This window comes from Sinohyriopsis cumingii, chromosome 5 (genome assembly GCF_028554795.1).
Source record: "Sinohyriopsis cumingii isolate HCF-2022 chromosome 5, ASM2855479v2, whole genome shotgun sequence".
Classification (NCBI taxonomy): Eukaryota; Metazoa; Mollusca; class Bivalvia; order Unionida; family Unionidae; genus Sinohyriopsis; species Sinohyriopsis cumingii.
This window is the reverse complement of record NC_142965.1, coordinates 32446605-32472357: the sequence shown is the minus strand read 5'-3', so window position 1 is coordinate 32472357 and position 25753 is coordinate 32446605. Positions and strand designations below refer to the sequence as shown.

The 25753-nt window shown below is 33.9% G+C and overlaps 1 protein-coding gene across 1 annotated transcript in view; it reads left to right on the top strand.

The window, feature by feature from the left end:
• Nucleotides 1-2086: 2086 nt before the first annotated feature.
• LOC149798896 (receptor for retinol uptake stra6-like) overlaps nt 2087-25753 on the top strand; it is a 65115-nt gene continuing 41448 nt past the window's right edge. Inside the window, exons 1-3 of the mRNA XM_089957813.1 lie at nt 2087-2226; nt 23265-23449; nt 25450-25501. Coding sequence (XP_089813939.1) covers nt 23337-23449; nt 25450-25501 — 165 coding nt within the window. The 5' untranslated portion in view covers nt 2087-2226; nt 23265-23336. The remainder of the gene's footprint in view (nt 2227-23264; nt 23450-25449; nt 25502-25753) is intronic.

Here is a 25753-nt window from a genome sequence, read left to right as displayed (position 1 = left end):
TATTGAAATGTGGAAATTGTATGGTAAAATTTATTTTTTTACATAAAATATCTTGTATTCTTGAAATTGTTAAAATTACCTTACAGTCATCCGTTCTCAAGGTGACTAATGAAAGGTCAGATCGTCAATGGATAGGTGGGGCTCTCTCCCTTTAACATTATGATTGCTTGATCAAATGGTTCTGGCAAAACCGAATTTGTCAAATGTTTCATGGAACACAAATCAGATTTGTTCGATCGTCCTCCCATCTCGACTCTCAAATGTATTATTTCTATCTTAAAAAAAAATTAAAAATCATTGAAGAGATTCTACTCCACAATTACATAGGGTTAAAATATACAACATAATGGCTGGCCAATTATACACATTTTAAATACCATTTTACATGCATGCAGAATATAAATATACAAGGACAATGAATATGACAAGATTAGAAAAAAACGTAATGAATACACACATATACTATAAGTGCTAATGCACTGGAAGCCTGCATAACACAAGATAGTTCAGTTACGATCTGTGTGAGCGATTTCTATTTCGTACAGGATTGATATCAACAACAAAAACAACATATATCCTTATTATATTGATTGTGACACAGTCTCGTCCAAGCATAACATATTAACATTGAAAATTCTTACACTGTACTTGATCCCAAAATCGTCTCTTGCATGTTTAACCATTGAAATAAAATGTTCCTCTATAATTTACATTTATTCTGAAAATTATTGTTTTAAGACAAGAAAAATAGAATAAAATATATGAAATATGTAACCGTGGTATATCATTGCTCGAACGAAAGTAAACCATATCATATGATTGTTCTACAAATGTACCGCTTTTTTACCTGAAGCAAATTGTATCATGAGATTTGTTTACAGTTGTATAAACCGTTTCCATTTATGACATCAAAGTGTTATATTTTTCCGCAATTGCGTTTTATATCATTGTAAAACACAGCAATAATACAAATAATGGTATTCTGTATATTTAAATTTTGAATATGGATATCTGACCGAAGGTTAAGATCCTAAAATGTCGTTAAATTACAGGTACAAAGTCTAACGTGCAGATTTTACTTTGTTTCCGAATGGATTCATACACTGCTCGCCTTTTTTTTTTTTTACCTACCTCTTGCCAGAAACACGCTTCTGAAAGCTATGTTCCATGTCTTTTTGATAGAAAATGTAGACAATATATTCATTAAAGGAGACAAAAATAGATAAAATAAAAAGAAACTAGGACGGTATACCATCATAAATCTTCAATCATAACCGTAGAAAACCGTATCAAGCTGAAGTTTACCGAGTCTTGTTTATAGATTCTGCTCAGGGCAGGGATAGAAAATCACCAACGGATACAGGTATACAGATTGATTAAAAATTATGAAAGTATTAAACAAACGATGCATAAAAGGAACTCTTTTATAATGTTGGCAATGCATATGTATATTTTCCGTTTGTGCATCAATGTTCAGCCGATTCTTCCTTTGACGTCACGGCTTGTAAGGGATATCATTGCTGCTTAGGGGTCATCCATTTAGTACGTACGCAAAAATCTGGCAAAGCTTGACCCCTTCACCCCCCGTACACATGCGTACTTTTTACATACTCCACCTGCGTACGTACACTTGACGCCCCTCCCCCCCCCCTCCCATTTAATCCACGCAGAAACGATTAAGGATTAATACTATTAACGTGTTTAATAAAACAGATAGTCTACAGACGTTGAATGTCGGGCTGCATCAAAGACATAAGCTGCGTTAAAAGTTTGTTACGTGTCTGCTAAAATTCAAACGCCAACTGAACACAGTCGAACAAGTTACGTATTAGACAAATTATTATCAAGGTCTGCCACCCCCACCCTCACCTCCCGTTTTCTATGCGTACGTATATTATCAGTATACCCCCATCCCCCCCCCCATACGCAAGCGTATGCATTTGGGTTAACACCACCCACCCACCACCCACCTCTTCGATGCGTACGTGCCAAATGAACGGCCCCTTACTCGAAATGCGATTTGTTGAAAGCGTCTATAGCTGATAGTTATTAGTAATATTGGAACCGTGTAACCCAGACGCGCACTAGCACTATATGAGGTTAAACCCGCAGTCGATAGATGGAGTCGAGCAAAATGGTGGATTACGCGAAGTCATACCTGATTGTAAGTTAAGACCAGCAAGGAACCATCAAGAAGGACATTTATTTTCAAAGCTCTGTACAAAGGTAGGCTTTTTTATACTTTAGTTGTAATATAATTGTGGTTTTCGTTGGTATTCGGTCTGTAGACAATTGTAAATTTTGGGTTGTTTGGTACTTAGCGAATTGGGTATTGTGAAGATGTTTAAACCGACTGGGATGTGCCAGGCTGGATTTATAAGCTAGCAAGAACGACCAACATCAACAGTCAATAAATCAATGAGCAAATGAAGCAACGTCAAAAAAAAAAAAAAAAAAAAAAAAAAACATTAATTCGTTCATTCATCCATTCATTCATTCATGCATTCATTCATTCATACATACATCCATCCAGCCATTCATTCATTCATTCATTCATTCATTCATTCATTCATTCATTCATTCATTCATTCATTCATTCATTCTTTCATTCATTCATTCATTCATTCTACAACCTGAATAATTATATAGCTATCTATAAGACGGTGATTGTAAACAGACTAAGGAAATATTTAAAGAAAAACAAACACAATTGGATACGTATAAGAAATCGATCAACATGCAATGACACTCAAGAAATATAGAGCACATTTTCAAATTTCTAGACACAAGTGTGAGAAATATTTATTTGAACGAAGTCCTAGAAATCCAAGCGGAATATTTTTGATAACGTTTAAAAAGGGCTTTGAATTTAAAATGATACCAGTGGCATTTATATATGTATATATTTAATTATATTGATAAAATCAAAGTAATTTCATTGAGTATATTTCTGTTTAAAATGATAGTCTTTTTCTAATATGCAGTAGTACCTGCAATACAATCAAAGTTCTGATCATGTTGTATGCAATGGACATAACGTAGGTTCTTTAAAACCTACTACCACTAAAATAAAATAAAAATATTTCAAATGTTATTCCTACAGCGGAGATATTTTTGAATATATTTCTCGTCATTTTGTTGGTAACATTGAGCAGGCTTCAGATCATTAAATTTCCGTCATAATAATCCAATGTTACCAAAAATAATTTCTTTGCTTTATCTTTAAGGAATATTCTAAGATTTCCTGCAATCTGATCGATTTCTCAACTCTCACATTTGTGATGAAAAAATACCTATTTGTAAAGAATTTAAACTTAAGAGTTATGTTTTATCCTTTCTGCCAAGAGCACCTCCGACCTATAAGGGCAGGATTGTCGATATTATCACAATCAAAATAATGGAACATCTCGAATTCAGAAAGGAAATATTGATAAATTATTTGAAACAGGGACATTGTTCACAACCTCGTATGCTTGATCATAGTCACTCAGCAGAACCCTTTTGTGGTCATGGTCAATTTCACAATTAAAGAAGTAAACAATTTTACAGCAGACACAGAATGTGTTGGAGGGCTATATTTATGTGTTGGAGGGCTATATTTATGTGTTCAAGGGCTATATTTATGTGTTGGAGGGCTATATTTATGTGTTGAGGGCTATATTTGCATCCAGATCTGTCTCGGCCTCAGATTTTGTTTTTAATGTTTGTTTCGTTTATGTAATGGCTAAAAATAGTGAAATTCTGGACTCCAGAAATTACTTTTGATTGATTTTTCAATAATTAGAATTTCTAGCTTTTTCTTTAAGGTGGGCATAAAAGTCCTCCTATGTTTGGAGGACAGGGATAGGTGTGGCCTTTTTAAAGTCCTCCTATGTTTGGAGGACAGGGATTGGTGTTGCCTTTTAAAGTCCTCCTATGTTGGAGGACAGGAATTGGTGTGGCCTTTTAATTTTTTTCAAAGTATAGTCGTTTAAACGTTTGTCTATGTATGCATGCTATTTTGATCTGCTGACATCTTCAGTTATTATAGGCCTAAATTCCCAAAATATTATTGTAAAAGAATTATTGAAACGAGAAATATTACACACGCAGAGAGAGAGTGAGAGAGAGTTACACAGAGAGAGAGAGAGACAGACAGACAGATAGACAGACAGATAGAGAAAGAGAGAGAGAGAGGGAGAGAAAGACGGGGCTATGCTTATAAATGCATTGTGAGTGGGTAATTCATTCAGGATTGTAAAGTACGTTTTTACGAAAAGAGAAAAAAAAAATCTAACTCCAAACCATGGATTGGCAATGAGTGTATGAAAGCGAAAAAACATCATTTGTTTAGAAAAGTTCAGAAAAGTAGAAAATCTGTGGGGAGTAAATCTACAACGCTAATAGCTACAAGACAACTCATGAAAATCAACACTGTCGTAATAAAAAAAAATTACTGCAGAGGAAGAAACATTGTTGGCTATGGAAGCTTGTTCAAAATTCTCCATTGCAATAATGTTCCACAGATTGACGAGCTAATAATCCCCGTAATGACACAATTACAGTTGAAGAAATACTCAATAGTATTAGCCATTTAAGACATAATGGAGAACATTCAATTCATCACATATAAAAAGCTCAATTGTTGAAACGTTACTATTTATTTATAATTATTAAATATAATCCTCAATACCTGATTGGGACCAGATCGTTGGACTAAGAGTTACCGTAACAATTTATAAAAATAAAGAAGACAACACCGATAGATCCAATTATAAACCCTAAACGTTAGTTAGCTGGTTTGGTGTGTGTGTGTGTGTGTGTGTGTGTGTGTGTGTGTGTGTGTGTGTGTGATTTGGATTTTTAACGTAGCTTTAAAAAAAATTCAGTCATATCGCTACGATGTCTGCAGTGTGACAGTTTATAGTGATATCTAGCACTGGGACATCATGCCGCATACATGTAGCATGATGTCCCACCCATCCTGACACCAGGCCGACCATTCCTAACACTGACCTCTTTGGTATGACTCGGCCGGTGATCGAACCCACGACCTCCCGCATCCAAGGCGGACGCTCTAACCACTAGGTCACCGGAGCGGTCTGCCTGGTTTGGTAAAGGTTTTGCCACTACATTAAATTTAAGATTGACTGAATACCTTTATGATAACAATTTACTGTCTGATACACAAGCTAGATTCGGAAATGTCTTCTCCACAACAAACATCATATTTGTTTCACATAGCTTTACTAAATATTTCAGACATTGCAAATGCCATTATTCTTGAGTGCTTTTATTTGGCTTTCATAATATGTGTCGAACTGAATTATAGATCAAGTTGTGTCCGATAGGGATCAGGGGAAATAGGTTTAATGTTATATTAAGTATTCATAGCGATATCAAATCATGTGTCTTTGTTAATAATAAATAATCTGGTTTTTGTTTTCATTTATGATAGAGGTGTAAGACAATGGAAAAATGTAACTTCATTAATAATCGCCTAATTCTTCAACTTTACGACCTGAAAATAATAAAGTTTTGTCTTGTCTTGTCCAGGTACGAAACCCGCAACTAAGATGGCACCTGACGACGCTATAGAGCGCTAATTGAGCTATGTAATTTACACTTGCAAAGTTTCTAGCTGATACTTTTGTTCTGGTAAATGCATAAAAATACTGCGTACGTGTGTGTGTGTGTGTGTGTGTGTGCGCGCGCGCGCGCGCGCGCGCGCGTGTGTGTGTGTGTGTGTGTGTGATTTAGATTTTTAACGTAGCTTTAACAATTTTTCAGTCATATTGCTACGATGTCTGCAGTGTGACAGTTTATGGTGATGTCTAGCACTGGGGCATCATGTTGCAGACATGTAGCTTGATGTCCCACCCAGTCACATTATTCTGACACCAGGCCGACCAGTCCTAACACTAACCTCTTAATGCTGAGCGCCAAGCGAGGCAGCTGTTAGTACCATTCTAAACACTAGGCCACCGGAGCGGTAAAAAAAATATATATATATATATTCTGAACACATAATGATAAACGGTATTTATGTTGTCACAACATACATACATACATACATACATACATACATACATACATACATACATACATACATACTGTGAAGTGGCAAATTTTATGTCGATCTAACAAGCATACATTAGTTGAGACCAGAAAACCATTAATTAGATTTATGAAGACAAGCGCGTATCATATCGCCATACTACCGTGTACGGTAATGTCATTTAGAGGAAGAATTCTGTTCCTGATTAAACATTTGTTTATACAGCAGCCAGGCGGACAATTTAGGACAAGGAAAACTTCATTTTCATGGTAAAGTTGTCACAGTTGAGAGAACGCAGAAACTATGTTGCTCAGACTACCAGGGTCAAGTTGACCCTGACTTTGGCGCCTCTGGAAAAAGGCGGCAGAGATATTTGATTCTGATTGGTTACGTTAAATGAGAGGGCGTGTTCCAACACAAAATTTCATAGGTTTTAATATCGCCCGCATCGAATTTTAATCAGTCTAAGCTTTTCCTACAAGAGGGGACCCAAAGGTTACGACTCCGGGAATTTGCAAGAAATTTCCGTAAAACTGTTGTCCAAAAAGGGGACGATTGTCGAAAGGAACCGACGAACTAATTTACCGATTAGAGGGAGGAACGTTGAAAGCAAAGGGAGACAACCACTGAATGATGACTCCTTTGAAGCCACATCATTTCTCCATTAAATGAAGTGAGTATCCATATAGTATAACTTCACGGCACAAAAGCACAATAATGACTATGCGGTGCCAGCGAAAGTTATATGACTCACGGTACTAATTTAGTTCCCATAGTAAACCTATGCAAACACCATGATATTAAAAAGTCAATCAATTTAAATTTCTAAGTACTCATGATCAAACTTATATTTATCAGTATAGATGAAACCTGGATGACAGCTTTTGTGTAGAGAAAAGTATATGAGCCGCTGCATTTTCTGGACCTTCGGGTGTTTGAAACGTGCTTTCAATTCCGCACCAAAGAGTGAGGTGATAATTTCAGTAACGAGTGTCCTAAACTCAAGACTGATGAAGGACTGAAATTCCATCAACAATTGAATTTTTTTGCAGGAAGGAGGTCCATTGGGCTGACACCATGAGTTACCACACACGACTGTCTATAAAAATTTAGAATTGTTGGGGAGGAAGGAGGTCAATGGGGGCGACACCATGAGTTACCGCACTGGGTGACACCAACCCTAGTGACGCCACTGGCTAGGATAAGCTCTCAAACGGTTCTTTTTCCTACAAAAGAACTTTTCATTATCAACCAGTACTGGCCACCCAAACCAATATATACTCTATTATATGTTCGTACCTTTCCAGGCTGGTTCCCATTTTTCCATACAGTTAGTACCGCGTGTCCTTCAGCTCAAAAGCGATGAATTGGACAAAACTTTAGGAAGCAAGAAAAGCCTAGTTCTAAGTACAACATGATGAAATATTAAATGTGAAGATGCTACAATACTGTAGAACGTATTTATAAGATGACAGATAATGGTGACGCATATCAATCTTTTGGTGCATAAACCGTTTGCCCTCACAATGTTCAACATTTTCTCGGGTGGCAACATCAGCTTACAGTTTCTCAATGTAGTTCTCGTCAAAATGATTTTGTCTCACAGGGTGGAAGTTAAACAAGAATGTGCTTCACTGTCAGTGGACACTGGCATGTTATGCTCTGTTGCCGAAGTTTACCGTTCAGGTGATGCACTCGAATCAGGTATGCGATGGCCACAATACAACCCCAACTCGGTGATGTGCTTCCTACATGACAGTCCACTATGCAATAGTGGATTCGATGTTCTGAAGCTTGTTTGTGTAGTTTTCATTCCACATATTTTGCCAGGCATGACGAACGTGCTGGTGTGTACAATATTTGAAGTCAGTATATGGAACATGCTGACGTGTACAATATTTGAAGTCAGTATATGGAACATGCTGACGTGTACAATATTTGAAATCAGTATATGGAACATGCTGATGTGTACAGCATTTGAAGTCAGTATATGGAACATGCTGATGTGTACAATATTTGAAGTCAGTATATGGAACATGCTGATGTGTACAGTATTTGAAGTCAGTATATGGAACATGATGATATGTACAGTATTTTAAATCAGTATATGGAATCTTTGTTCGGAAAGGGTGACTACGGCACAGCTTTGGCTGCATTTTTCTGCTCTTTCATTTGGGTATTATACAATGTGACTAGGCAACCAATAGAACCGAATGTTTTTCTTAAACTGTATAAGCACAAGAACGGATATTAACGGTTTTTCAGATTTAAGACTTTACAATGCTTTCAATGAATCAGAAAAAATTTTGCAATTTGTGTTCTGAAAGGTTTTAATGTAGTTGAAAGATTTTAGTAGGGCTGTAATTTCTGCAGTAAAAACTAAACTTAAAATACGATGACCGGTCTGAGACTGACCAAGGGTGTATTGCAGTGGAAGTTCCAACTTTATCTCATTCTTTCGAATCGCCTGTTCACAGTGACGTATGACGACGATGAGAGGCTCTGATTGAATTGAATTTACTCTGAAATAGCTGAGGAGCTTTTGATGACCTTCTGAATTGGCAAATAGTCAAGTATTTTTTTTTGGGGGGGGGGGATGGTGGTGGTGCTGCAAGCAGTATCTTTCGTCATATGACATTTAGAACGACACCAGTTGCTTCTACAAATCAGATTATTTTTCGATATCACAATTTTATTTTTTACTTCCATTCTTTTATTTCCATGAAATGTTAAACGTCTATTCACAGTTAATTTATATATTTCCCTAGGGTACTGTCAACGGAACTAATCGTAATGTTCTTCAACGATTTGTGCGGTTGTTTTCAACGATGCGTAACAGCTGGTGGTTCGTCCTGGGAAAATGTGTCCCCACTTCATGATCTATTAGTTGCGTTTTTTTCTAACAATACAAAACAGCTAGTGGTTCGTCCTGGCATCACTCTTTCATATCTCTCACCTCGTGGTAAAGTTTCTTGTCATCTAGTAGTTTTATACCTACTGAGAAATAAATTCTGCATTGGAAAAAGATTTATTCCTAATATTTTTGTAACTTTTTGCCAACTAAAACTTTTGCCCATTTAACCGAACTGTCACTTCGTTTTCCTCTTTGCTTAGTTCCTTTCCATTATTTCCATTTTCCTGTTTCAAATTTTAAATTCAAAAGTGACGTATATGCAAAAAGTAAATGTAGTTAATATTTTAATGGTTCTCCACAGCTGTACGCCTACAATAGTAAATGGGACCATACACTGCAATTTGTTGTTTGTTTTTCATCTGATATATGAGCTGCACTTCAATCACCCAAGGCATCAGTATTCTCGGAACTTTGATTTGGATTTGTTGTATCCCTCTTAGTCGAAAGAATGTGGTAGTCTGTTGGGATCATCGGTAGCAATTTTGTCAGGGTTTTGATTAAAGTTCCGCATTTACTTCTATTTCCTTAACCACTCTTCATATTTGGGGTTAGTCATAACAAAGTTAAGACAATATATTCTACATCTCACGTGCTAGCCCCCTTGACCGTAGTACCAAGCCCAGTGGCCATATATATAATCTTATAGAAGATATATACACAAATACTAGAAAAAATGTTTCAAGAATTTCTATGTCAATTGGTTTGAGCGATAATTTTGCAGTTTTTCACAAAAGAAAACAACAATAATGTAGGAGAAAAGAATGTTCATACATCTATCACATATAGGTCTTTTAAGACTTTCAATAATAATAATAACATCATAAAGTCTTTAGAGCGAATCGCCATGGATATTACCAAAATGTTTGATGATACTGAAAATATTTTGACCACTTTATAAGAATTGTTTTTGGAAGTTGTTGATAAACATGCATCTTTGAAGACACATAGAGTTAAATATGATCATCACATCAACCCGGTTGGTTCACCACAGAAAGTTTCGATACCACGAAAAGACGAGACCACGTGAAATCTGTAGGTAATGAAGATCAATACATAGTCTGAAGAAATAAGGTAAGCATATGATTAAACAAAGAGTTATTACAACCCGAAAATTCTTGATGACCCAAACAAACCTCAAAAATAATCTGAAATTTTTTAAAAGATCTTTGGAGCAGGAAAGTGCAAAATAAGACAGATATATTATATCTAACTGACGATGGAAATAATGTATAAGATCCTTAGACTTTGCGAATAATTTCAATGACTTCTTTATAACGATTGCCTCCAGAATTATGTTACATAAGTTGGATGTCAGTCATTCAGAACTAAAGAGATTTTGTTCCACAAAACTTCCAAATGATGCTAAATTTGTAACCCCGGAAATAAATTCCTAGTTTGATTTGTTTTACCTTATAAAACATGGCTGTTTCTACATCTACCGGACTTGGCATAGATCCAAGACTTCTTGAGGCAGCTGCATTTGCTGTTGCTGATATTATTACCTTTCTGTATAATCACAATTTGAAAACAAGTCAATTTCCACAATCTTGGAAAACTGCCAAAGTAAGACCACTACATAAAACTGGATCACAAGAAGATGTGAACAGCTACATAACAATATCTGTTCTTCCATCCCTTTCCAAAGTGCTAGAAAGTATGTACACACCTCTTTAACGAACTCTAGCAACGATCACAATATACTTCATGAAAATCATTCTGGGTTTGGAAAAGATCACTCTTGCAAAACTGCAGTTATATCTGAGTCTGATAAGTGGCTGAAAGCTTTAAATTAAGGAAAGATAGTTGGTACGGTAAGGATTGATTTTTAAAAGGCTTTCGATCTAGTACATCAAGAAATTAGTCTTCGAAAGTTAAAAATATATCAATGTTGTATAACTGTAGTGAAGATACTCTGAAGTGTTCGCTTGAGCAATAAATCTCAACTGAGAAAATGAAATAGACACTATCTGAAACTAAAATGATAATTGTGGAGTGCCACAAGGTTCTATCTTGGGGCCCTTGTTATTTGTTCTGTTCATAAACGGTCTGCCCCTAAAATCAGGAGATGCGGTCACATCGAATGACATATATGCTGATTACACTACTTTGCTTGATGCTCAAAGCAACCAAGGCGAAGTTGAAAAACTTTCAAACTGGTACAATCCTCAACAAGGACAAAACAAAAAGTCTTGTTGATAACTTTACGGCAGAAAAAAAGCAAGATTGCAAACTGATATGCTGCCTGTTCTCCATGATAACACTGACCTGAAAATGACATGTTTAGATAGAATTCTTGGAATATTTGTAGATGATGACTTGCAACGGTCCTATCATATAAATTATATTTCAAAGAAGATAAATTATTATATTTGGCTCCTAAAGAAAATCAAGGCTTTCATTCCATTACATTGTATAGTTACTTTTTACAAAGTTACATTCACTACTGTAATATAATTTAGGACAATACACTGCTACAAATATGATAAAAATGTTCAAATTCCAAAAAATATAAAAGAATTCTTGATCAGAAAAGAGAAACATTTCAAACTGCAATGCTTATATTCAAAGTATTACCAGATGATGAAAGAATATTTTTAAGAAAGGCCAAAATGATGCGTTTTACAAGCTCTGTCCCGACTTACCTATACACTAGTTTTTCATGAAAGAGAATATAGTGGTACCCTAAATCTAAGCTCATTAAAAGTGCAAGATTTCAAAGTACTCAATAAAGAAAAGGAGATATTCAAAAACAGCTTTAAATTTTCACGTGTACATGTTTGGACTAACTTTCCACATGATGTTAAAGCGGCTTCAAGCATCTCTTCCTTTCACGAAAGTTGTATTAGATGGAGGAAATCATAAAATGATGTACTTATTGAAGTAAATGTTACACCACCCACCTCCCGTGCTTATTTTATCCTTTTCTTCAGCAATGTAGTATTTATGTGAATAGTTATTTATATACTGTGTATTTCCATGTGTGTGCGTGTGTGAACATATTATTATTAGCTTGTACATTATAGGTACATAATAGAGGGCCTTAGGGTAAATTAGTTCTCATCTGTAACTAATTGAGTCACCCTAAAAAATAATAAAATAAATTTTTTATTACTAAATTACTTTGAAACAGCTAAATTCTTTTGACAACACTGATGCACATTAACACTCAAGTGCTCTGTCCTAATACGAGGCCTTGGTCAATAAATTTAATTGTTTTGCTTTATGGAATATACTAAATGTGGTTTTCATTTTATCCTTGTGTGTTCTCTGTACAAACTGATAAGATCATAGGAAAATAAATCCATTAGACCTTTGAAAGTTCGCATTTTGTCAAATGTTAATAGGATTAAACATAGCTTAATTGTCTCAGTTCTTTAATAGTTCATTCACGCTTTTTGCGGAATAAATTAGCATCGGAATAAGAATAAGAGTAACTCGTAGTGACCGCTTAGCGTGGAGGGTTTCACGGTTGCAACGGCGTTACTGAACATAGCTCTTAAAATTACCTCCTTAGCTCCAACGCGCATGCCCATAAAGTATTCCCAGTTCCGGATAGTTCAGAATTTCGCACCGTTTTATGCTTGGTTAGCGAAATATAGTCAACAAAGGAAGGAATCTTAGCTGTACTACAAATCGCTATGGTTAAACCAATGAATAGATTATTATATGTCTAACATCATTTGTTCATACTAGGAGAATAATTATAGACATCAGAAAATTTGATTCGGTGTCCATACTTACATTATATCAGATACTTAAATAACATTTACTATCCATACTTAAATGATATCAGATAATTAAATTAAATACACTGTAAATATTTATATTATACCAGAAAATATAGATTCATTATCGATAAATTCAGATACATTTGTAGGAACATTTCACTATGCTCTCCGATTTTAAACATTTATTGCACATTTTTGCTGCATAACTTTAACGAAAACCATCTTACCAATTTGCATTTTCATACATTGATATATCCTTCTTTCTCAGTTATTTTATCAAGGCTAATAGTTCGTTTACAACACGAGTTAAGAAAATTATTGCACGAGTTTCATAAGAAAATTATAACACGAGTTCGATACGTCAGCTCATCTATAATGCTGAATATTTTAAACCAGAAAAGTTTTTTTTTTTAAATGGAACACAGTGTATTAATGTATTCAGAGGAACTTAACAGAGCAATAGTTACATTAGTTATCATAAAGATAAAGGAGTGTAATTAATGCGTATGGAATATTTATTCATATTTGGGTGTAATTATCGTACAATATTCAGATTAATTAAAATGTCCAATGGCGTTTTTTTTTTCTTCTCATTTTCTTTTTGGTGGGAAGGGAGGGTTTTCCCATGCTTAAACAATCAAAAAAGTATTTCCTCATACACATTTCTTTTCTTGCTATGTTCAGTCAAATATAACCATGTATTCATTCAGCCTAATATTTAATTATTTACATTCCTCGCTGGTTTTCTCAAAACTTTAAGCATCAAGTATCGGACGGTGCATGCAATAAATATCAGCATGATTTTTCTTTGCTTATGCTGCCACGTTGTAATAACTCTCAAAATTGCTGGGGTGTTTAGACAACATTTCTGATTGCTATCAGAAAATTCATCTGGAGCAGCCTTCTTAAATATTAATTTAATTATGTTTAACTTTCTTTGCATCAAATATATAAGATCAAAAGATCCAATTATTTCACAGATCTCGTCCTATTACTTTGGTTCGCCTCTTAAATCAATATTCATCCACGTGACCGGATGGAAAATTGCAGACTTATGATTTAAAAAAAAAGACTGCTTGTAAGAACATGCTCTTCAAGTCAATAATAAACGGATACTCACACATATTTATATTTGTTGTCTTAATCTATCAGTCACTCTTTCTAACTTAGCACCATTATATACTCGTTTTTAACCAGAAGTATGTTTATGTAATATACGTATGCGAACATTCATTCAAGTATATATATATATATATATATATATATATATATATATATATATATATATATATATATATATATATATATATATATATATATATATATATATATATATATATATATATATTTATATATATACATATATATATATATATATATTTCTCCAAATTGTATACTTTAGAAATTCCAAGGACATTTGTGCATTTTTAAAAAAATATATTCTTCCTAGATATAACTCAAGTTATTTCATGAAATTATAATGAACATTAGTAGAAATGCAACAGTCTTAATCAATAATAAAAGAACCTTAAGAAGTTAGAATTTTTTTTGTTGTCGTTCAACATTCAGTAACTGCAATGATTAAAGCTGTAAAAAATAAACATATTTTATTATTCTTCAAGCGAGATACATTGCAATAACAATCTTTTTACGCAGCGATACACTTTCGCACAATCAAATAATACAAACTAGAGCATGAGGTAGTAATGGAAAGATAATGAAGTTTTGAAATGGGCAGAGAACATTTACTTGCAAGCTGGGAACAGCGCAAGTTAGTAAAAAAAGAAAAGATGTACAAACAATTGATCAAATATTGATAGAATTTCTTTTTAAGATAATGATATATCGATCTTGCTTGCGGAATGTGAGCGGTCTGTTACATTTTCTTGATCCACATCTGCCATCTTTATTGATTGAACTATCCGGAAGTGCGTTGCACCGAGACGCCCTCTGGTTTTCCAAGGGGAGACAATAACCGTGAAATGGTCTTATAAGGACTAACTAATTAATGCTCGGGTCAAAGCTGTGTTTAAGTCGTGCTGTTACTATTACTTTATGGCGATATTGCCTTACACGCATACGTGAGCAATTTAGGAAAAGGCCAATAACCGATGTACACACGTGTTACGTTCTGACATGGATTAGAGCTAAAACATGCGAATGTTCTTAATGATTTGATGCTATGTGTCACAGTAATTTGGATTTTACCTACCAACCGCATACAAAGGTCAGACAAAATAAATTATTAATTACAGGTTAATGTTAGTCTCTGCTACCAGTAATGTCAGGCTAAAAAGCGGATAACTACTTTTTGGTTTAATAATCGAGATACGGTTATTTCAGTGTGTGTGTGTGTTGGTGTGTGTGGGTGCGGGTGTGGGTGTAAATTATTATCTACACTATGATAAGGATACGAACAAGTTACGGGTTAGAATTAGAACACCAGATTAGCTGTTCTTTGACTGATTGTTCGTTGTTACATAAAAAATACCACAACCAGTGTTTGATATTGACATGTTTAAACTAAATTACAGCTTGATAACCAACGAAAATGATGTTCCTTATCTTGATGAGTGGTCCCGCGTTATGACATATAACAACAATCCACTGTTTTCTCAGTTCCTTTTTCAAAAAAGGAATATAATGGAAACGTAAGTCTTCGTGGAAGCTAAGTTATATTATACGACGGAACACAATAATATTTAACACTGTTTTTATCCAGGACATATTCAGCGCTATCCACTGATGACGCAGTTGCGCTTACATTAGCCACCGGGACATAGCTTGGCCTCTGTATCGACCAAATGACCTGGGGTCATTCATGAATACATTCTGGAAGAGTCATATGAGGTTACTGGTTGATGTATCGAAAGTTTCAGGATACTCATTACAGTTCTGTGTGCTTCACTAACATATAGTTTTATTGGATTAACCACAGAACTAACAAAAAGGTTGGACTTGAGATGATGAAGACAATTTGTGTATTGTGATTGATGTTGAGACACAACAATATGGTTACAATATTTGACCTGGGAGTTACACATTTTGTAGTTGTCAGGTGCCTTTCATAACTGCTTTTATACAAGTGTCGAGGTAAGAAAGTCCTTCATTATTTAGAGTACGGTGTTAAAAGCAGTAGTGCTACCGGAAATTAACCCCCCCCCCCCCCCGATTGTACACTCAGGCTGGAATTACACTAGTTAAAACGTTTGATTGATTAAAGCAGCTCTATCGCTGACCACATCACTAGCCACATGTACATATAAGGATAGTTTTCCGGTCCATATAACCTTTAACACTAACATTCGAAAAGAATGAAAGCATGCGACGCACATATATACGAAATTGATGGAAAAGCTGATGTTAGGCATGGGATATATTTGTATTGTTTAACATAGTGATTTTAAGAGGAAATGATTCAAGTTATCTTGTAAACGCTCCGGTGGCCCAATGGTTTGAGCGTCTGTCTCGGATGCGAGAGTTTGCGGATTTGAACCTCAGCTGAATCATACCAAAGACTTATTTTTAAAAAATGGTACTCGCAGCTGCCTTGCTAGGCGTTTAGTATTAAAAAGTTAGTGTTAGGACTGGTCGGCCTGGTGTCAGGATAATGTGACTGGGTGAGACGTCATGCTATATGTCTGCGGCATTATGCCCCAGTGCTAGACATCACTATAAACTGCTTCACGGCAGACATCTATTGATATGACTGATAAATTATTAAAGTTACGTTGAAAATCCAAATCGCACACACAAACATACAAACACAAATACACGCAAACTTATCTTGTGAACACTTTTGAAATGAAAGTATACATGTCACAAAAAGAAATGTAAATGTGATAGTATTTTCGAGTGTTTCTAAACTTTATTACTGTTACCACTGATTCTCATTGGTAACAGTAGAAAAGCCCATATCATTTATATCATTACGTTTGCACTCTATGAAAAGCACGAGATATTCGGGAAAACTTAAATTGGATCATATATCGACTACTTTTTCTGCTCGCATATAAGGTCACACATATATCACATTGAGAGAACAATTTGTGGTAGTAAACTTTCATTATTACAGTGTGGCCTGATTTAGTTTAACGTACATGACAATCTAGTCAGCAATTTTTTATTCGTCCATGTGTGGATTTGATGACATGAAATCATTTTTCATAAAAAAAAGATGATCAAAGAGAAGCGGGCCCCACCGTAACTACAAAGAATTATTTCATGCTAGCTAACTGGTTTAGACAACATTCCATTAGTTCGCTGATTATAAGCCAGAACTGAACCTATGGTGTTTGATTAGAAGTTCTAGCCATCAGCATTTCCTGGCTATAAATTCAGAGCGAGGTCAGATGCAGTCTGTCTTTTGGTTATTGATGAATGAAGGTGTAATGTGATTTGGAGGTGGAACAGATTTCAGCAAAAATTGAAAAGGAACTGGATTACGTTAGGCATACGTGACACTTATTATTAAACTGTGCAAAGGGATACCGATTATTGGAAGCCTCTGAAGAAAGAGGTGAAACATGTTGATAATCCTAAACAAATTACCAATCTCTTGTAAAATATTACTTTGTGCCTCTTCCTGATCCTTGCTAAAGGGCCTTTTCACGAGAGCTTCATTGCTTCGCACCAGAATAAATATCTACGCATTAGTGCTTTTATTGCTTCAGAAAAAATACATTATCTTACATTTGTATTTGTATCATCGGCCGCCACATTTTCTTATTACTGTGAGGCTACGAAGTGATCCTAGTTGTTAATGGATTAAGGGCTATTAATAATACAAAATTCAATACAGGTGGGTGGGGGATGGTACCCAGATCATGATGAAATGGTTGAAAATTATGGTAATAGTGTTATCCGATTTCTTTAACTAATGTACAGAGCAACGGTACCTGTATACCTATTACTGCACAATGTAAAAATGAGATAGTGTGATAGAAATATATAATTGTAAATTTCACCAAATTTCTCATATTTTATATGAAACATCATTTCAGTATGTTTCCATATTTTCCCCTGTTATTTCAAAAAGTCTAAAATCTGACTTACACGAGATTTGTCTTGTACACAAAATAGAGATACATGTTCTATGGTAACAAGACCAAGAAGTTGTTCTCCGGCTTTATCCCGAGATCGTGCGGGGGTGGGGAGGAGGGGAACAACTTGTTGGTCTTTGTTGTAGCATGCCATTTACAAACTCACAAGCTGAACAGTGCAGTTTATTTCTTCAGACCACGTGATAGCTGTTTGATATCATATAGTTGACTCTCCAGGGCTGACATGCGCTTTTGGACTTGTTTTTGTTTTCTTTCTGTTCCTCTATATTTTCAACAAAAGAGGTTTGACACTCCTGTGTAAGGCCTTATAAAGGTCATCGCTGATATTCCTGGAGCATGCATGCGTAATTTATATGAAAACTGCTAAAATGTATGTTCTGACCTGAATTGACCCCACGCTGACCCCAAGTTTCCCCTATCGCTTAGCAGGCTAGCAGCTAGATGTGTATCCGCAATCTGTCGTCGTCAGATTTGTGTACGGTCTCAGCGGACCATTATTTTGTTGAAGTTTTCATCCGACGATTGACACATTGCAAACCAAAAGGTGAATATATGAGATAAAATAAAAACTAACCGATGATTTTTGCTGAAAGCGTAAGACATTAGGTAATTCTTTGTACAACTGATAGCGTGTAGACTTAACCAATATTACCCCTAACCCCTTTTTTATAGGTTTCATTTCCGACAGTCAGGGGCTATTTGAAATGTTCCTTTGACGTGGTACTCAAACACAAAAGCGTGGGCCATATGTTTAATTAAACTTCACTGTTATTATTACAAGCTGATATCATTCTCATTACCCTCACCCATCTTATTTAAAGCCCAAGTTTCGCATTTGATCTTTTGGGCTAATATAAAAATCTATTACCATATATCACTGCTTCTAGAACACTACATCCTTCTTTTTCTTTCAGATTTAAAAATTTATACATTTTTTTACAATTGAAATACAATTCAGTATATTTAAAAGTAATCATAATGATGATATATATTTTTTGACAAATGAAATTCACAGAATAGAAATTCATGAACGTAATTACTTCTCGGTTTTCGGATATTGCACAAAACATAATGGCGTTTGTACTAAGATCAACCTTGTGCTAAAATAGACCATGATGTCATTCCCTGCGACTGCTTTCTATTCCCGCCAAATTATATTTCCGTCAGAGCACTCGGCTCTCGTAACGTTTTCTTTTACCATTGACCGCTGCCTACATTACCTGTGATATGGTGTCTTACTATCTTTATATAAAGTATAGACGTTGTCATGTGTAGTAATAAGAAGAATACTAAAAATGGACATCCACATATACAGTATGTATATTGGTTCTTTGTAACGCACCTTGATATATTGGCCTCACAGTACCGTGACAATCAATTTTGAATACTGTGTCTGGTTGTCAAAAGAATCACTGGTCAATTTTAGCTGCCACCGATCGATACGTATCAAATAGGTTGCATAGATTTACAAGGTCATGAGTTAATTAAAAAAAATCGAAGCTGGTATTTTCTGCTTGCGAATTCAACAGAAGTGTTGCCTGTATCGGTGAAAATGTTGAAAAAAACCAATTGATAACTACCATATATTCTCGTGTATAAGCCTGGTCTTGCTGCGAACAACATAATTCCGATCTGCCGCCGCATCAGTGACAAACTGCATAGACTCAGATATGCCGGCGAATTATGCGAAAATGTATCAGGGTCTATGCTGTTTGCAGCACTAGGACACTAGTAATATGTGTGATTTATAAATCGTGTAATCAAAAATGTGGACAGTACTGCCAGTGTTTTGATCTAAAATATATGCCTGCGAGAAGTCTTGGGTAGAATATATAAAACCTTGAATTACGGCATTCAGTACTTTTGGAGGGGGATTACCTTTATAATTATATGTATGTATATTAATTATATCGATGCATTTGTTGAACTATGCTGAATATAGTCTAATTTGCATAATTTAATTTTGAATTTTATTTGGGTTATTCTATTTGAATTTCGGTTTAATTAGGATGAACATTCTAGGTCACTTTTTTTTTTACATCTGCCGGTTTTATTCGTTCAGCATGTTTTTACAATACTGCGATTTCGTGTTTTCAGATTAGATGTAAGTAAATATATGTGCTATTATTAATGTTAATGTAACACACTATTAGGTGTCAAACACGTAAAACGTTCGCATACTGAAAGTTACAATGTAGCGCAACAAAAGTTGTAATTTATCTGTTAGCAGGACAGAAGATGCAGTATAGTAATATCCCATTTTGACAACAGAGGGAGCCATGCATAATGCACATTCTAATCAAGGGGGACTAAACTAAATATCCAACTTGTTGTTTTTCTACAGTAACGTAGATTTATATGAATAATAAGACAATATATTTGCTTTCTTCTTCCAGTGTGTTTTGTTTCAACGAATGCTCCTTGTATAGAAAAAGAATTGTGAAGAAAACACTCATCACTGTTCATTAAAGGTTTCAGCATGATCCCCCTGTTTTGTTGTTGTTGTTTTCTTTTTTATTGTTCTTGGAACGTCATTGTTTTAAACTGATGAATATATAGTGCTACGACTCTATGGTCTTAAACAAGTATCAGAAAAGAGTGAAAACCCCGTTTTTTAAAATTCCATAATATATTTCCCTTGAATACAAAGTCAAAATATAACAAATAACTTCTATTATGGTAAATAAATCCTAAATAGTCCTAAAAGTTCTATCACAAGTTCATAAACATCGAGTATTCCAAATGACTTCCAGTGATGTTACAAATAAAGTCCAATCCACTGTGCTTATCTGCGAATAGTCTGGAATAGTTTGATGTGTTAACAGTCTTCATGTATAACAATGATGTAATCCGAAATGTCTTTAAGTAAATTTATAGTAATTCCCAAACAGTTACGTAATCGTGATGTGCATGGACACATTGTAATTCCAATGTGTAATTGAAGTAAATAAATTTTCTCAAATAATATTTCAGCACAACTAAATGAATCAATTACGACTGATATTCAAGTTACGAATAATCAATTCGCAGGCAAACATTCCTTATATCAAAAGCAAACGCGATTTCAGAAGTAGAAGTAGGGTCGAATAACCATTTATAGATTTTTCTATTTGTCAGCAAGATCAGGTCCTTTAGCATCTAGCCAATCAGAAATTAGATCACGTAGTTTTCCTAGGGGAAGGACAGGGATGAACTCAAGTTCGATCAAATTCGTCAACATTCTTCCAAGGTCATAAAGCCGCAGTAACATGCTTACTCCAGTTTAAAGTACAGTCAGCTATCTTGAAGCTATGTAGTATGTTTAAAAATGATCCAAGCAAGCTATAACCATAAAAATTAACAATTAACACACATAATATAGATGCACATAACAATAGGAATTTTTCTTTTATCATGTGAATTAAAAATAAAGAATATTTCTTCTAAGAATTTCGCCATGTTTAACAACTCTCCAAATGTTTATTCTACCTAACTCTTAATCTCTCTGTTTCTGTCTGTCTGTCTGTCTGTCGTGTTTCATACTGTGGCCTTTCCGTATTCATGCATATAAAATCTGTGACATTAATTTACAAGATAAGCCCTTACTGAAATGAGTGGTCACCATGACAAATATACTGATCAAAAGCATTCAGCACAATGAATGGTCAGAAACTAACAATATTATTTCTATAACTTTTTATACTAGCCATGCAAGGCAACCATTTAACTTCATATACAGTACCCGTACATACTCTAAATCATCCAAAAAAAACCCGCGTAGATTTCAATTGGACCTGATTACGTGAATAACTTCATAAGAGAGTATTATTTTGTGGTGGGAGTTTACTCTTTATTTGGAAAATCAATTGGAAAATATTAATGGCACACAGCTGTTTTCTCTTTTTATTAGAATTGGTCACGATTATAAAAATAAACAAAGTAAAATATTTTTCTTTCCGAGTAATACTATATTTATGCAGTTTATAAACTTTTCATAGTTAGCAAGAATTTTTTTAACAACTTGATGTAACAATCGTTAATGACTTGTTAACGAAATCTCATGTGCCAAATTGGTTCGGTCCTAATTATGTCACAACATGGTAATACTCCATTAAAGAAAGGAAGAAACCCCAATATTTGAAACCAATTGCTTCAGGTTGCATCAGACCAACATATCGTCCATCAGTATCAACAGAGATTTGGGGGGTTGATTTATCAGTCTTTATACATCCTACGCACATAAAAAAATGGAAGTAGAATTATGCAGTAAAGAATAAAAGCATTTATTTTATGCTAGATTGAGAATTACTCGATGTTACAAATGAAATAATTACGATAATTCACTAGAGTGAACAAAGATTAATATTTTCACTGCCGCTTCGAACACATTATAACCAAGAAATATGAGGTACTTTTAGACGCTTACTTAGTCTAGTGGAACGTATGGCCACACAGGAGAACCAAGTTGATTGATAATCATTATGGCGTGGAGTTTCACCAAAAGACGGCAAGTGACCTCTTCTTGGTCCTAAATCTAAATGGTGTCAATCTATGTCTACCACAGCAGCTAATTTAATAATATCGTTATGGACGACGACGACGACGATGATGATGATGATTATTATTTACTTATACTAATTAATCAAAATTAGTTGTTTTCTTTGCTGTTATCTTTAACAGTATTTTATGCCCTGCTGTTCACATGGCCTGGATTACCTCCTCCTGTTTTTGGCAGCCTCCATGGATAGTGTTTGGGTGCATTGTTTGTCTTAGTGGCAGTTCTGTAAATTAATTTTAACCAATTTGTAATTATAAGAATTTAATCTAAGTATTACTATCAATTAGAACTGTCCAGTTCATTCTCGGTTCAGCTGAGAAAGTATGACCCAAATACATGAAGTAATGACCATAGTGTGAACATGAACCATTACTCCGGCAATACGTCACACAGAAAATGTACGTTAATTACTGTTATTAGACTGGGTTAAAATCTATTACTGATTGATTATTACGTAAGAATACCCAACAAAGTTAAATCATCTAATCGATTAAAACTGGAATATTTAGCAGAAATAAATATATCAAATCAAGGATTTATCCAAAAATTAGTAAAAATTGTGCAGTGACCGTTTTTTCGCAGAGTAGGAGTTTGTATAAATGTTTTCTTAGTGGTGCAAAAAAGCAGCACGGTATCTATGGCAACAGAATAAATAATTACATATATTCAAGGAGGACATTTGATAGATTGTACGTTTCAACAGTTGTCCAAGGTTCACTAAAAATTTTAAAAATGCAGTTTTCGTCGCTAATTAGCGGTGGTGCGTATAAAACTTTGAGATTTCTTAATATGCTTCTACTACTACTACTACCACTACTACTACTACTAATATTACTACTACTGCTACTGCTACTACTAGCAATGGAGAATGGTGTGATACAGGAGACCATTGGAATGGAAAATCTGACAGATATATCCCCAATCCACTTACGAATTTATTGGAACATTAATTTTGCTGTAAATATTTATTTTCTCGTTCCTTTAGAAATCAGGGAGTTTCTATTTAACCCATCAAGATTGTTCCAACGACTGTTAAACCTTTTGTGATTTTAACGTGATGGAGGGGAACGTCACAGATGATTTGAAGGATTTCTCCGCCGAAAAGATACTGGAATATTTATTTGAGGCTTTCGACTCCGATTCGCAAGAAACAGAAGAAGACGATGAATGGTAAGAATACTGTCACATTGAATACCTTGAATATATATATATATAACCAATTTGTAATTATAAGAATTTAATCTAAGTATTACTATCAATTAGAACTGTCCAGTTCATTCTCGGTTCAGCTGAGAAAGCTCTTACACAGCTTGAATCTTTACAATATAAAATAAAAAATAGAAATGAAGATATCATTCCTTTTGTTATTGAATATAATCCAAGTTTGCCTAATATAGGTAAGATTATCAATAAATATTGGGATTTATTAAACTTATCATGTAAAGCAAGTGTTAAATCGCTACATGAAAGCAAACCCACACTTGCTTATAAAAGGACTAAAAATCTGAAAGATTTCCTAACTAATTCCAAATTAGAAAAACCATCATATAAAATAGGATCATCAACTAAATGTAATAGACCTAGATGTTCACACTGTTCATTTATTAATGAAAATACTTCTTTCTATAGTAATAATACGAAAGAAATTTTTAATATGCGTTGTGACATTAATTGTGCAACATCAAATGTTATTTATTTGATAACGTGCAAAAAATGTGGCATCCAATATGTTGGACAAACCAGTCAACAAATATCTAAACGTATGAACCAACATAGATCAGATATAAAAAATTATATCGATCAATCATTTTCATCTCATGTTGCCGCACATTTTAACAAAAATTCCCATACATTGCAAGATTTCTCCTTCCAACCTATTGTTAAAGCTGATTCTGAAATGGAACGTCTACTAAAGGAAACCTATTGGATTCACCGTCTTAATACGGTATATCCAAAAGGTCTAAATTCAAAAACACTATATGACATTTAGTAATTTTTTATTAATTTTTAATTTTTTTTTTTTTTTTTTTTTTCTGAATTATGTCCCCTGTTTACAATTAGATATGAATATTTCATATTATTTTACTTTGCAGAAAATCTTAATTGGTAAAAGTATAATCTAATAACATAAAAATATGTTTACTAGTTCTTTAAAAATGAAATTGAATTTGTAATTAATTATCAATATAACATGATTAATTATTTATAAAATACTTGATAGTAACCGTAATGCACACCATATTTGTATTATATTTTTATTAAATAAATTGAGTTCTGATAACCACTTTCACAGCTATAAAGATTATACTAGTGTATATGTTGATTACATTTATCTTTGTATTTCTTTTTTTTTTTTTTGTTTTTTTTGTGTAATTTATTTTCGTTTCTTTTAATAAGCGTGTATTATACATAATACAAATGTTACTAAAACTGTTTATCTCTATTTGTTAATAAATTATATATATCTATATATGTATCTGTGTATGCATCTATATGTCTGTACATGTTTGTATCTGTGTATGAATCTATATGTATGTACATGTATGTATCTACGTATGAATCTTTATGTATTTACATGTATGTCCATGTATGTATATATATGCATGTGTATATACATGTATATCTGTATGTATATATGTATATCTACATACATGTATATATATATATAGGTATACGTACATCTATCTATCTATATATATATATATAAGTAACATGTTCAATGTGTTCTTTGCCATTAAATAGAGATACAACTTTAGTGAAAAATTTCAAATACTTTGTAACAAATTACAGTAAAACCAAAAAGCATTTTCGCAACAGTTAATGACTTAACCCTCTCCTGTTTTTATAGTCATCTATAATGGATATGTTACCTGCTGAAATAATAATTTATAAATAGCAACGTTTCTTATAAACAGTATTTCTTGCAAATTAAATATCTAGTGGACGTTCGTAGGGAAACTTAAGTAGTTCAATCTCTTTATTCATATTAATGTCATACTAATTTCAAGAATTTTTCAAAGTTTAAAATTAATTAGATTTTGTTTAAATGTCTAGATTTGTTTTGAAGCAATGATGATGTTTACGATGATGATTACGACGATGATGATTAAAGATGCAGACTAAAGATGCTCAAATATATTTTTAAAAATATTTATTTGTCTTTATTTCAGTACAAGTTCCATCAGGCATGATCTGTTTCATTTATATTTGCTTATACCTTCGGTAAGTAGACATAGTATACAAATATCTAGATAAACATGCTCTGTGTTTTAACATATTATTAATTAAATAAACATCATGACATTGTGATTTTTGCATTTTAAAATGTATAGCATTGATTATTGTATATTTTAGTCAAATTTGAAATATTATTTTGATGTATTTAATCAAAGTTAAGGTAGAACATTCATGAGGTTTAAGTACGCGAATATAAGCGTGAGCGAAACAAATATACACATATACATTTTGTTGGAA